The 13,292-nt window shown below is 43.0% G+C and overlaps 1 protein-coding gene across 3 annotated transcripts in view; it reads left to right on the plus strand.

The window, feature by feature from the left end:
• The window catches only part of arhgef3 (Rho guanine nucleotide exchange factor (GEF) 3), a 407,720-nt gene that overhangs the window by 211,725 nt on the left and 182,703 nt on the right, over positions 1-13,292 (plus strand). Inside the window, exon 1 of one of the 3 annotated variants that reach the window (XM_086001621.1) lies at positions 1,998-2,147. The exons of the other annotated variants lie outside the window; for them this stretch is intronic. Within the exon in view, the coding sequence (XP_085857747.1) occupies positions 2,118-2,147 (30 nt within the window). The 5' untranslated portion in view covers positions 1,998-2,117. Of the gene's footprint in view, positions 1-1,997; positions 2,148-13,292 lie in introns of those variants that run through there. 3 annotated transcript variants of the gene reach the window in all.

Below are 13,292 nucleotides of genomic sequence, written 5' to 3' on the forward strand. Positions count from 1 at the left end.
CTGACTCTGACGAAGGCAAATGTTAAAACTGAAATAAAAAACAGAAAATGCTGGAAATACACAGCAGGTCAGAGAGCATCTGTGAAGGAAAAAGAACATTTATGATATCTTGAGTATGTTCCCTTCATCAGAAAACTGCCTCATTCCATTAATGGCTGTCAGGATTAGACTGAGATTTCCAGACTGAGTTTTGTTATTTTTTTCCCCTTGAATCATGAGGCAATGTGTCCTTCCACAGTGTAGTTCCAAACCTGTAGCCACACAGGAATAATCTATTTTCTACACATGGCCTAGGTTACTGGGGCTAACAATGGGTGTAACAAAGACACCCCAACTAGGGTTGCCAACCCTCCAGGATTGGCCCGGAGTCTCCACGAATTGAAGATTAGTCTCCAGGACACTGGTGCGAGCAACCCAGGAGAAAAATCATAGAGGCGTTTAAAAAAAAATTGTCTGTTTCTTTCTCTGAATGCTTCTGTTTATTCGTTATAAAAATATTGGAAATGGGGAGGGGGGAGAGGCTATTTGACTGATGATCATGAATCATCCAGTTGCGTAATGGAGAGTCTGTTTGCTTTCCACTTGGTGTGGGAAGGCGGTGTGCCGTGACAATGGATGCTTTGGGCGACCAATGGCGGGAGCGTGGGGGAGGGGCAGTTGGAGGCAGGAGGTCATGTGATAAAACCTCCAGGAATACATTCAACCAGAGTTGGCAACCCTAACCCCAAATGTGATGAAAGTTATTGGCGGACAAATGTTAAAGCTGCCTGTTCTAGCATCTCTTTTCCATTGATGACTGACAGGATTAGGCTGAGATTTGTTTCTTTATCGCCTGGATTACTACATTTGGGATTGATCCCAGTATGTGTGAGTCTTGGTTCTAAGACTGACATAATAGTTATCCAGCCATGTAGGTTAAAGAAAATTGTTAGCAAAATTTTAGAACCCATCATTTGTCCTGAGAAAATTTGAGGCAAGCATTTTCTAAACTGAAGAAAATAAAGATTTACAATAATTTACTTATGCCCCAAAAATTTTACATCAAGCCAAGACATAATTGGCTAATTTGAGCTGTGTGGGCATCTTCAGTTCCAGGACATGAAGTCATTTTATAAAATTCAATTCCATTAGATTTTTTTAGCATATGGATTTTTATTAAGCATATGGATTTTTATTAAGCGTGCAAAGTACTACAGTAAATTCAAACCTTTAAAAAGAATGCAAACTTGAGTATGTCCCCTATAATGCTGCAGTACAAACAAAAACTGCTACTACAAGAATAACACATTCTATGTTCTGTTTTTTATGTTGGTATAAAAAAAATCCATTAAATCTTGGAAGAATTATCCGAAAAGAAACATCCAACATCAAATTAACACCTAATTGCCTCACTTGTTGGTTAGTGGACAAGTGGTCCAAACACATGACTTTCCTGAAGCAATTCAATCACTTGTAATCCAGGACTCAATGCCATGAGAGGAAATGATGTACCGTTGCAGGAACAGATATGCAGTACAGAAATTGTTTTATAAATCTTGGAAAATAAATCTATTTATTTCAAGTATATTTATTTTCTTGACAGTATAGAAGTGCCGTTTATCAAGGAAAAATAAGTAGGATTAGTGCTCATTGCCTATAGTATTACACTTTTTAAAAAAAACACCCATGTTCAAACTATACCAACACAAATTATGTTTGCTCCCGCCTCAGCTTCCTTTCAGTTGTCAAGAATCAGGACTTAGGGGATTTCAAACTAGCTAAATTGTTTCATACAGGCCTGTCGAGCCCAACAAAACAAAGGATACAACAACTTTACGGAAGGATATTCAATATATTCTCCGCAGCAATAGCATTTACGCAATTAAAGTGCACCTGGCAGACCACAGAAATTGCATTACTGGCTTCTGCAGTCCATCTGCACTCTGACTGTATAGATGCAGATAACCATAGAGGCGAAAGGCTCCTGTCTCACTTCCTGTTGTTCCGGTTGCTTTGGGAGCAGTGCAGCTAAAGAAAAAGCTGGGGGCAATTTGGGCCATTCGTAAGCTCGAAGCGTTACTACAAACAATTAGAGAATCTTCAGGTTTCTTTCGCTGGTGAAAACACTCAAGTGCCTCATGGTGTGGTGTTGCTTCTTCGTGCATCAGGTAAGAAGTGCAGAATGGTTTTGCTGCTATTTCATATTGGGTAGCTGCAAATATCATCAGTTAAGAAATTGAGCCTGCAAATAGAATGATCAAAAATAAGTTGCACGATGTAAGGTACATATTGAATGTTTAAAAATGCTTTTCCAAAATATTTATACTTTATATAAAACCATTAAAAATGATGAGCTAAGTTCACTATACTTACTATGGTTCTTCAGGCTTTGATCAATGAAAGTACATGTTAGTCAGTTCTCTTTGACTTTATGAAGCTGCAGTGAATATTAGTGTTCGAAACGCACGCAAGGTTTATGCATCCTGCTGTTTTTGTAGCTTCTCGGTTGGGTGTTCTACAGGTTGAGTGACGCTACAGTGTAAAATTGCACCATATACAGTTTTAATAATGACATATTTTGGCAAAAAACAGTAACATATGGAGGAAATCGTTGCAGATTCTCTAAAATAAGTTACAGCCTTCAGTAGAAATAGTATACAAAGCAGTGGTTTATGTTGGTTGGTTGAAAACAGGAACTCGTGTGCAGTCTTTTGCATATTGCAGCACCATCTGTGGTTTAACTCTTTGAGTAGTGAGTTTGCTCAGCTTTTAGTCTGTGCGTATCTTACAACTAAGCATTTGTGGTAGATTGAGCATTTCTGGCAGATTTTCTTGTAGAAGTAACAGTTCTGTAACACCCTGTAGATCTTGCCCTGTTCACCATCTTTCTGTTAGCTGGAGGCCACAGCAAGTCGGTGGTAAATTGCAGAATTATTCTGCCATGTCACATGCAGTATTGCTTAGAAGACCTGATCGCAGTGAGTAGGTGGAAAATGAGAAGAGTGTTGGCTAAGGGATCCTCAGGTTAATGGCGACAGGTGTTGTGGTCAATATTAGGGCCTCAGTTTGGTGTCATAGAGTCATAGAGTCATAGAGTTTTACAGCACAGAAAGAGGCCCTTCGGCCCATCGTGTCTGCGCCGCCCATCCATCCCTGTCCAGTCTAATCCCATTTTCCAGCATTTGGTCCATAGCCTTGTATGCAATGGCATTTCAAGTGCTCATCCAAATGCTTCTTGAATGTTGTGAGGGTTCCTGCCTCCACCACCCTTTCAGGCATTGAGTTCCACATTCCAACCACCCTCTGGGTGAAAAAGTTCCTCCTCAAATCCCCTCTAAATCTCCTGCCCCTTACCCTGAATCTATGCCCCCTTGTTATTGACCCCCCCCACTAAGGAGAAAAGTTCCTCTTTATCTACCCTATCTATGCCCCTCATTATTTTGTACACCTCAATCAGGTCCCCCCTCAGCCTTCTCTGCTCCAAGGAAAACAACTCCAGCCTGTCCAGCCTCTCTTCATAGCTGAGGCGCTCCATCCCAGGTAACATCCTGGTGAATCTTCTCTGCACCCTCTCCAAAGCAATCACATCCTTCCTATAGTGAGGCGACCAGAACTGCACACAGTACTCCAGCTGTGGCCTCACCAGCGTTTTGTACAGCTCCATCATAACCTCCCTGCTCTTATATTCTATGCCTCGGCTAATGAAGGCAAGTATCCCATATGCCTTTTTAACCACCTTATCTACCTGCTCCGCTGCCTTCAGGGATCTATGTACATGTACACCAAGGTCCCTCTGACCCTCTGTACTTCCTAGGGTCCTACCACTCATTGTGTATTCCCTTGCCTTATTTGTCCGTCCAAAATGCATCACCTCGCACTTTTCAGGGTTAAATTCCATTTGCCACTTTTCCGCCCATCTGACCAATCCGTTTATATCGTCCTGTAGCCGGAGGCTTTCCTCCTCGCAATTTACCACCCCACCAATTTTCGTGTCATCTGCGAACTTACTGATCATACCTTTTACATTCTCATCCAAATCATTTATGTAGATCACAAACAATAAGGGACCCAGCACCGATCCCTGAGGTACCCCACTGGACACAGGCTTCCAGTCACAAAAGCAACCTTCGACCATCACCCTCTGCCTCCTGCCACTCAGCCAGTTTAGGATCCAACGCGCCAAGGCACCCTGGATCCCATGGGCTCTTACCTTCTTGACCAGTCTCCTATGCGGGACTTTGTCAAAAGCTTTACTGAAGTCCATGTAAACCACATCCACAGCATTTCCCTCATCCACCCCACTAGTCACCCCCTCGAAAAATTCGATCAGATTTGTTAGACATGATTTACCCTTGACAAAGCCATGCTGACTATCCCCGATTAATCCTTGCCTCTCCAAGTGGAGATTAATTTTGTCCCTCAGAATTTTTTCCAATAATTTCCCCACCACAGATGTTAGACTCACTGGCCTGTAATTCCCTGGTTTATCCCTGCTACCCTTCTTGAATAATGGTACTACGTTAGCTGTTCTCCAGTCCTCTGGTACATCCCCTGTGGCCAGAGAGGTTCTGAAAATTAGTGTCAGAGCCCCTGCAATCTCCTCCCTTGCCTCCCACAGCAGCCTGGGATACATCTCGTCCGGGCCTGGGGATTTATCCACTTTTTGGCCCGCTAAAACCGCTAGCACCTCCTCCCTCTCGATGCTAATATGTTCGAGTATGTCACAGTCCCCTTGCCCGATTTCTATGTCTGCATCGTCTTTCTCCATAGTGAACACAGATGCAAAAAATTCATTTAAAACCCCGCCTACATCCTCTGGCTCTACACACAGATTGCCACTTTGGTCCCTAATGGGCCCTACCCTTTCCCTGGTTATCCTCTTGCCCTTAATATACTTATAAAACATCTTAGGATTTTCCTTTATTTTGCTCGCCAGTGTTATTTCATGGCCCCTCCTCGCCCTCCTAATTTCTTTTTTAAGTATGCCCCTGCACTTTTTATACTCCTCTAGGGCTTCTTCTGTCTTTAGTCTTTTGTAACTGCCAAAAGCCCCCCTTTTATTTCTAATGCATTTTTGTATATCCCTTGTCATCCAAGGTTCCCTTTGCTTGTTGGTCCCACCCTTGACCTTTACAGGAACATGTTGGCGTTGTACTCTCTCTATTTCCCTTCTGAAAGTCTCCCACTGTTTTGATGTGGATTTTCCTATAAGCAGCTGCTCCCAGTCCACTTTGGCCAGATCCTGCCTTATCATATTAAAATCGGCCTTCCCCCAATTTAGAACCCTTTAGAAAAAGTCTTTGTCTTTCCATGACCACCTTAAATCTCACCGAATTATGGTCACTGTCGCCAAAATGCTCTCCTACTGACACTTCCACCACTTGCCCGGCTACATTCCCCAGAATTAGGTCCAGTATCGCCCCCTCTCTTGTAGGACTTTCTACATGTTGGCTCAAAAAGCTCTCCTGGATGCACTTTAAGAATTCTGCACCCTCTAAGCCTTTCACACTCTGACTGTCCCAATTTATATTGGGGAAGTTGAAATCCCCCACTATTATTACCCTATTATTTTCGCACTTCTCGGAGATTTGCCGACATATCTGTTCCTCTATCTCCCCCTGACTGTTTGGGGGCCTATAGTACACTCCCAGCAAAGTGCTTGCCCCCTTTTTGTTTTTAAGTTCTACCCATATGGCCTCATTAGAGGAACCCGCTAATATATCATCCCTCCTTACAGCAGTAATTGACTCCTTAATTAATATTGCAACACCCATTAATTAGGCTGAAGCTACAGGAATTTGAATAGACCTATCAATTTAACCACAACAAAAGATCCATTGCCACAGTGCAACATGATTCCTTCCACCCTGAGATTTGTATTTTGTACTGTTTTTGTGCTAATACTCAGACTGACTGTGGTAGGCTCCCAATTCAAATCCCAGCTCCAGAATTATAGGCCCAGAATTTGCTGAAAACTTGCCCAGCAACAATGGTATAAGTATGGTGTAATGCCGATTTTCAGCACAAAAGATTGGAAAATTCGGTGACTTATGCCCGTTTTCACATTACGACCGAGTTCCCTCGATCTTTTGCCGCTGCTCCTTAACATAGCTCCGTTCCCATGCAAAAAATTGTAAAACATGGGCTTCCTGCATTTACACCTGTTCTGAACAGGCTGTAAGTTTATGCCCAAGAATTTAAGTGCAGCAGGACCCAGCGCCATATTTCTGGTGATTTTTAAGCATTTTTGAAAAGAAATTCATTTCACCCAGACATACGTTGTACTTTGTGCATCTTTGATGCATTTTTATGGCATTAGAATGAGTTACATTAAAAATTGAAAAGTTTCCATGATTGCATTCTTTAAAACATTCTTTGCTGAATGTGCATAAGTGATTGTTTGATGGCTTCAAACTATAATTTTCACACATAAGAGGGACTTAAAGAAGGAATATAATGTAAGTTCCACTCTATCCTTGGACCCGATTGTTTACACTGTTTTACGCTAGATTTTACGTTCCTGTGTATGCTAATGAGATTCTCAGGAGATTTTAGCGCAAGTTGCTGACGTCAAGATCGGGGTAAATTTCGGTGTAACTTGCTGGTTATGCCCTTGCGGGAAATTCTGAGCTGTAGAGTTTATACTGCTGCACATATGATTAAAATCCAATCACTGAGGCATGTAATAACTTTCACTGACTTTCATGACTTTGGCTGTACTTCTATCCTTTGGTGTGAGATCCTACGAGGAGGGGGGTGGAGAGGGGGGGCGGGGTGGGAATCAGAGTCTCATTGCAGTATAATACCCAGAAGCCAACATAATACCCAGCCAGGATATCAGTGCAAAGGGTTACGCTTTGCCATGTTATAGCATGAAGATTTACAGTTTACACTGTACCATGTTACAGGGTAAATGTTTTCACTGTACCGTGTTCCAGTGTGACTCCCAATGTGTTATGGGGTGAAGGTCTAAACTTGTATCTTCACAGCTAAAAATGTAAAATCAAACGCACATGTTTTGAAATTGTTTTAAATAAATTATTTTTATTCTTGGCTAATTTTAACAATAACAGTCGTGTAAATGGCAACTATTAGCCAATGAGCTAAACCTGCAGATTTAGTGTCCATCAGCAAATATGGACCCTAGACAATTGTCTGAAAAATTGTGGAATATCAGTTCTTTGCTTTGAAGGAGTGCTGTGTATACACTGAACCAAGAGGCTAAATTATTCATTAAGCTTGTGTGTGTTCCTGTGCACATGTGTGCAGACACTAAGGTGCAGTGATGAAATGTCACTTTTACAGAAGTGGATTTAGGTGCACAGCAATGAGAAAGGTCTGTCTCTGATCATGGGTTACACTGGTTCTGAACCAGATTCCAGTCCTGTGTTGAAACAAATGTTGAACATTTAGCAATGTAACACTAAAGGATTGGAGGGGAACTTGGGGCTAGATTTTACCAACCTTCGCAGGCGACGTCGGTGACGGGTCCTGGCCTCGCTGCTGGCTCCAGCCCGCTGTCCAAAATGACTTGCCCCTGATTGGGCTTGTTAAACCAGCCCAGCGTGTTTGCTGACCAATTGAAGGACGCGGGTTTGATGACGCGCCATCAGCCGGTTTCCTTTGAGGGACCGTGCGCAAATTGCATTTGACATTTGTGCTGTCAGTGTTCTACAGCATTGAGGTGCTGCAAACACTGACGAGCACTGCACAGAGGTGCACGGCTGCACCCAGACTCTCCCATGACTCCCTCCATATGCTTATAGAGGGAGTCACAGCAGGCAGGGTGGTCCTCTTCCCTTCCAGTGGGCGGAAGCGACCTGCCCAGGACACCAACGCAGCCTGGTTGCGCATTGCACAGGAGGACCAGGCTGCAGTGGCGCAAACCTTTCAATGATCTCAGTAGATCACAAAACGTTACTGCAAAGCCACACTCAACCTCATCCTGCTGTGCCACTCATCATATCCCCATCACTCTGCCTTCCCTACCCTACTCCTGCACATCCTTACTCACACCAACTTACCTTGCACCTCCACCCATCCCTCTCTATCTACATTATCACTTCCCCATCTCACTAGCCACCCCTTACACTCCCCCTCATCTGAGTCCAATCATACCAGCTAACAACACACAAGGGTAGGCACTTGGGTGTTTTATGCAATGTTCAGGTAAAGTTTCTGTTAATGTGGTGTCAAACATTGAAATCTTTATTTTCCACACTTTGCCGCCTTGGACAGATTTGTGTGCACTGATGGAAGTGGCTTAGTGAGTTGCAGTGAATGGTGAGACATAACGGTACCCCCCGCAATGTTGATGAGTGAAAGGAATGGCTTGGGCATTGTAGGGAGCTTTATGGTGTTGGTGTGGGGTGGTGCCAACCTGGCGCATCATGTGGCAGCCAGGGTGTACAGGATCAAGTGAAGTAAATCTGGCCATGTTGAGGCCATCCCTGGCGTCCCGCAGCAATGTGGTCAGGTGCTGATGCCCTCTGTCCTGTGCAGCATCTGTCCTGTGCAGCGTCAGTTGATTGCGGAGAAGGTTGGTGGTGTTGTTGGTGCTGCTGGTGCTGTTGGTGTTGGGACTGATCGTGGTGGGATTCTGAGGACCAAGGTGAGATAGTATGCTGATGTAATAGATGGCAGCTGAACTTGAGATGACAGAAGCGATCTGTCAATGGTGAGATAGGTTCTTCCAATGAGGTGACACTGGATAGAGAATTTACTCCAAACAGTTACAACCTGCATAAAGCTCACTCTGTTTTCCAAATGCAGTAAGTAACAGCTTCTGAGCTTGGAAAGTGAACAGCTGTGAGATGGGAGCTTTTATAGCACATTTGCAGCTGTCAAGTAATAAGATGATTCCATGGCCATTCAACTCCTGCCCTGCTTACCTGACGTGATCCCCAAGCAGCGTGGACCCCGTGGGTGACCTGGTAAACTCTGAAGGTGAGCTGAAAATAGTTCTTAATGGTCTGTTAACAAGGTCATAATGACCTGAATTGCCTCCCCCGCCACTGTGTGACGGGTCTGCTCAGCGTTGGCAGACCCGACATTTGGGAAAGGCACGTGGTGGCGGGTTGACAGCGGGGTCCCGACCCACTGTCAAAAAAATTTTTTCACACCCGACGCACCGCTGACCCCCCGCAAAATTCCTCTCCACATGTCTCACAGTAGGTTATTACATTGGGACCCAAATCCCAGCTCATCAGGAATGGCTGATGCCTCTTCTGAACAGGTGTGATATCAGAGCATACGCAGAAGAGGCAAACTATTATACTTAATTGGGTGAGATCAGCGAGAAGCTATCTTGCTAGTCACAGCGTGAACTAAAAGGCAAACTGTCCAAGTTGAGCAAAGACAGTTGGCAACTATGTTTTTCCATTCACTAAATCTTGAATTACAAGTAAACTTAAATTAAGTTGAAATAAGAACTTCAGAAATCCTAAACCTAAACAGCAAAATCTGCCAATACCGACAGCATCATGTGGTAGCCAGGGTGTACAGCATCAAGTGAAGTAAATCTGGCCATGTATATGCAAATTATTAGGAACATATGTTTAAACTTTATGGTGCTCTCTCAACACTTCGTGGGCCCGAAAGCAAAATGTTGGGGCATTCCTGTCATGTCTGAATCGTGTAATATTTTGGAGATGTGATGTAAAGTACTTTGCCTTCTTTGGAGGGTAAAACGTTGTCCTGAATTTGGAGCCTATTGCCCAGTTGCCATTGAAAAGGCCACATTATTGTGGTTTATGGCATTTCCCTCTTCTGCCCTCAGTACTTCAAGGGAACCCTTTTATTTTTGTGAAGCCCAGTCCTTTCCTTCGTCAGATGCATTTCTACAAGAATTGAGCCCCCAGTCTTTCACTTCTGCTTCCCCACCCTCCCACAACACAAGTAGTATTAATTTCAAGTGGTAGAGAGGGAAAGGGGGATTGGATTTAGCGGTTAGCTTGTTGATCAGTTTAATTTTTTTACAAAACATCGACTCCTTCTTGACGTACAGTGGACCTTGGGTACCTCGCCCTAGTGGCCATTGTTTGTGCATGAGCCTTGATGGTGAGTGTCAATGGACTATTTAACTGTTGGAAAGGGGAATCACAGACGAGGCCAGTACTGTCCTCACCTGACTGCCTCATATCCGGGTCACTGGATATAGTGATCAGGAGAAGAAACTTTTCCTAATCTGGGATGCTGATGTGAATTGCAGTGACTCCACTGCCGCTCTTGTCTGAGATCAGCTAACTCAGCAGGGACCAGTGATTGAACCGGGAACCTTCTTGATCTGAATAAAGAAATAAATAGAAATGTCAAGAAGGAGAAAAAGTCATTTGGCCCATCAAAGCTCATCCCTTCAGTATCTTAACTCTCTCATTATAATATTCCCAATGTTTTTATCTCTTTCATTAGGTTATTTTAGACATTTATTATTCTCCAAGAAGTCGTTCCTGCTCTGCACCCTCTTGAATACATGTTTATGTTTTTTGTGATATGTGGGGGTGGTTTAAACCCTACTCACTCAGCAGAAACCTGGCGGGTGGGCAGTTAAAATTGCCCTGGTTCTTACCTGTCCAAAAGCAACCATGATCGCAACATATGCAATTTTAACCTGCTCTCCTGAGCAGTCAGCAAGGACACGCGCCCGGAGCCAACAGGGTCCTTCTTTACATATGCATATTGTGGCCCGATGACATAATTGAGACCTGACTGTAATTTTAACTCCGGCCTAAGTGGGAACCCACCTGGAGTTAAAATCGGGGCCCATCTGGAATTAAACAAGAGTATTCCAGTGTAGTTTGACCACTGTTCTGGCTATATATCACCACATATCTCAGTTATTTGTGTAAATGTGCCTTTTTTCAGCCCCAGCCCATCCTAATTCTTCTGGGTGATTGTTTCCCACCATGCAGTGCTCTACCTTGACTGCATTCTGGCTTGGCCTGGCCCAACCCAGGCCAGTGGTGTTTGAGACTTGCTCCAACCTTGCCTCAAGGGCTCCTCAGAGTGCCCTCACTGGCAGCAATGTCACATGAGATCTGGTTCTCACTGATTTTTGGTGATTTTCACACATTTTGTACTGTTTTCAATCACACTTATTAATAAAAAGGATAAGTGACTGATTATTTAAATGTGCCATATTTTGTCACTTGGATATGCAGCTTTGTGTAACTTTCTATAGTGAATACATTAAAAACTGTTGCTCCTAATATACTAAAAGCTATAAAATAATTTAGAATTGGCTCACTATAGCCAGCTTTGTGCTCTCTATATTTGATTCAAATTCAAATGTGATCAGTGATGCACAGTTTGCACATGCAGAAACCTGTCCTAAAGTATATTGCATAAAGTGAAATGTAACTAGCCTTGCAGTGATCGCATGCTCTGTTCCAACGTGTTTGCATAATTTTTCCTTTGAATCTGTTTTTTTGGTATGGAATGTTGGTTCTTTGAAATTCTATCAATACAACCCTATCCTTTTCCAAGTACAGGAAACTTTTTTTTATCCGGCACGGACGGGACCGACGTGCCGGTTCATCAAAAATTCCAGATAACCGAACGCTATAGTAAAAGATAGGGAGAGCTGACCGCTCCGTATAAAGCAACAAACCCTGTTGCTTAGCAACAACTGTAGAACAATGGCCTCAAGTTTCAAGTGTCTCTGTGGCTTAGCAACAGCTGCAGCCACACCCTTGCACAGCTCAGATGGAAGAAGGCAAATACAAATGAAGTAAAACCTACTCCTAAATTTTGCCGGTTAACCGAGATTTCCGGTTATTTAGGTGCCGGTAAATCGAAAGTTTCCTGTAACTGGTTGACATAAATAACACTCTACAAAACCTAGACGTTAAATTTGTTTTCGAACTGCAAATAAAATGTTCTGCTCTTAATGTCGGGTAATGTGGCGACTTTAACAGAAATGGAAATGAAGGGTTTGTCAGTTATATAAATTGTGATGAATTGAAGACATACAAGAGGAATGTTCAGAAGAACGCAGACCACTGTAATATCAAAAACTAGAGATAGACCAAAAGGGTTGTGATGGAGAGGGAGCTACTATCAAATCCAGTGGCATTAGATTATGTGTATGACATTATTGTCCAGTTATGTTTAATGTTGCCGTGCTCCTTTTCAAATGATCCCTTTCTCAACATTTAGGCCCATTTTGTAACTGCAGCTGCTTCAGACATAGACTTGTTCTTGGTTTTAGTACAGCTGGAAACGTTGACTGTGAAGACGAGTAATGGAAACTTTCTCTGAAAAAGATTGGCCCGGTTCTCACCAAATATTGTCCTGGAAGTCAGAATGACTTGAAAGAGATTTTCAGTTTCATCAAAGGCAGTACACATCAACAGTTAGATTGTTTAAAATGGCTGCCTTGTACTTGGATTTATTTCTACGGTATGTCAAGGAATCAGTTTAGAAGCCTGGGTTAACGCCAATATAATACAAGAGACATTCCAGAGAAAAAGTTTGATGTTTACTTTTGGCTATTTGAGTTCCAATATCACTGGAAAAATTTGGAAAGTGATCAATGCTCTTCACATTTATCAGCCTACATTCAATTGCTGGAGCAGTGGAAACATCGGTGAAAGCTGAAATTTGTTGTATGCTATATTTACCATTTTAGCCAATGTTTAAGAGGAAAATGGCCTGGATTTTGCAGTCAGCAGCGAAGGAATGGTGCTCGCTGTTCACTACGCTGACAGCTGCCCACAGACTTTTCGCGGGCTTTAGAGCGGAAACTTGCTCTCATCGGGCAGCTGATCCAGCATGGTGCCCTCTACGGGGATCTGTGGCCTCTGTGAGCAGGTCAAGAAACATCGAGGCTCTTCAACCAATCAGATTGAGGAGTCCTCACTGAGATACGCAGCTTCTAAACCAGGAAATATAAGTTAGAATTCAGTCATGTACAGGAAGCGAAATAAAGATTGGGACAGAAAAATGGGATTAAGAGAGAGAGATAAAAGAGCCAGACAGAAAAAGTAAAATGTTTCTTTTAAATCTCCAACACTAATTAAATTCTGAAGGAATGAGACTCCACACTTGTAAAATTTAATTTTCAGGGCCAGAGAGATTGTTTGGCAGTAATTATCACTTATGACCAATGTTCCCTTTAAGCTGCGTGCCTGTGCAGCTCTCTGGACCTCCTACGCAGCCGGCTCACCAGCTTTTCAGTGGCAAAAACCAAGATATTTTGAATGGGCCGCGCACCCAAAAAAAAATTAATGGGAACATTTTTTATCACGCTGTTAAAAATTTACTTACTCCTGAATGCACCAACCCTAACTTTTTCTGGCATGTTTAGTGGGTAA

Source organism: Somniosus microcephalus, chromosome 11 (assembly GCF_052327205.1).
Source record: "Somniosus microcephalus isolate GS21.2 chromosome 11, FLI_Smic_1.0, whole genome shotgun sequence".
Taxonomy (NCBI): domain Eukaryota; kingdom Metazoa; phylum Chordata; class Chondrichthyes; order Squaliformes; family Somniosidae; genus Somniosus; species Somniosus microcephalus.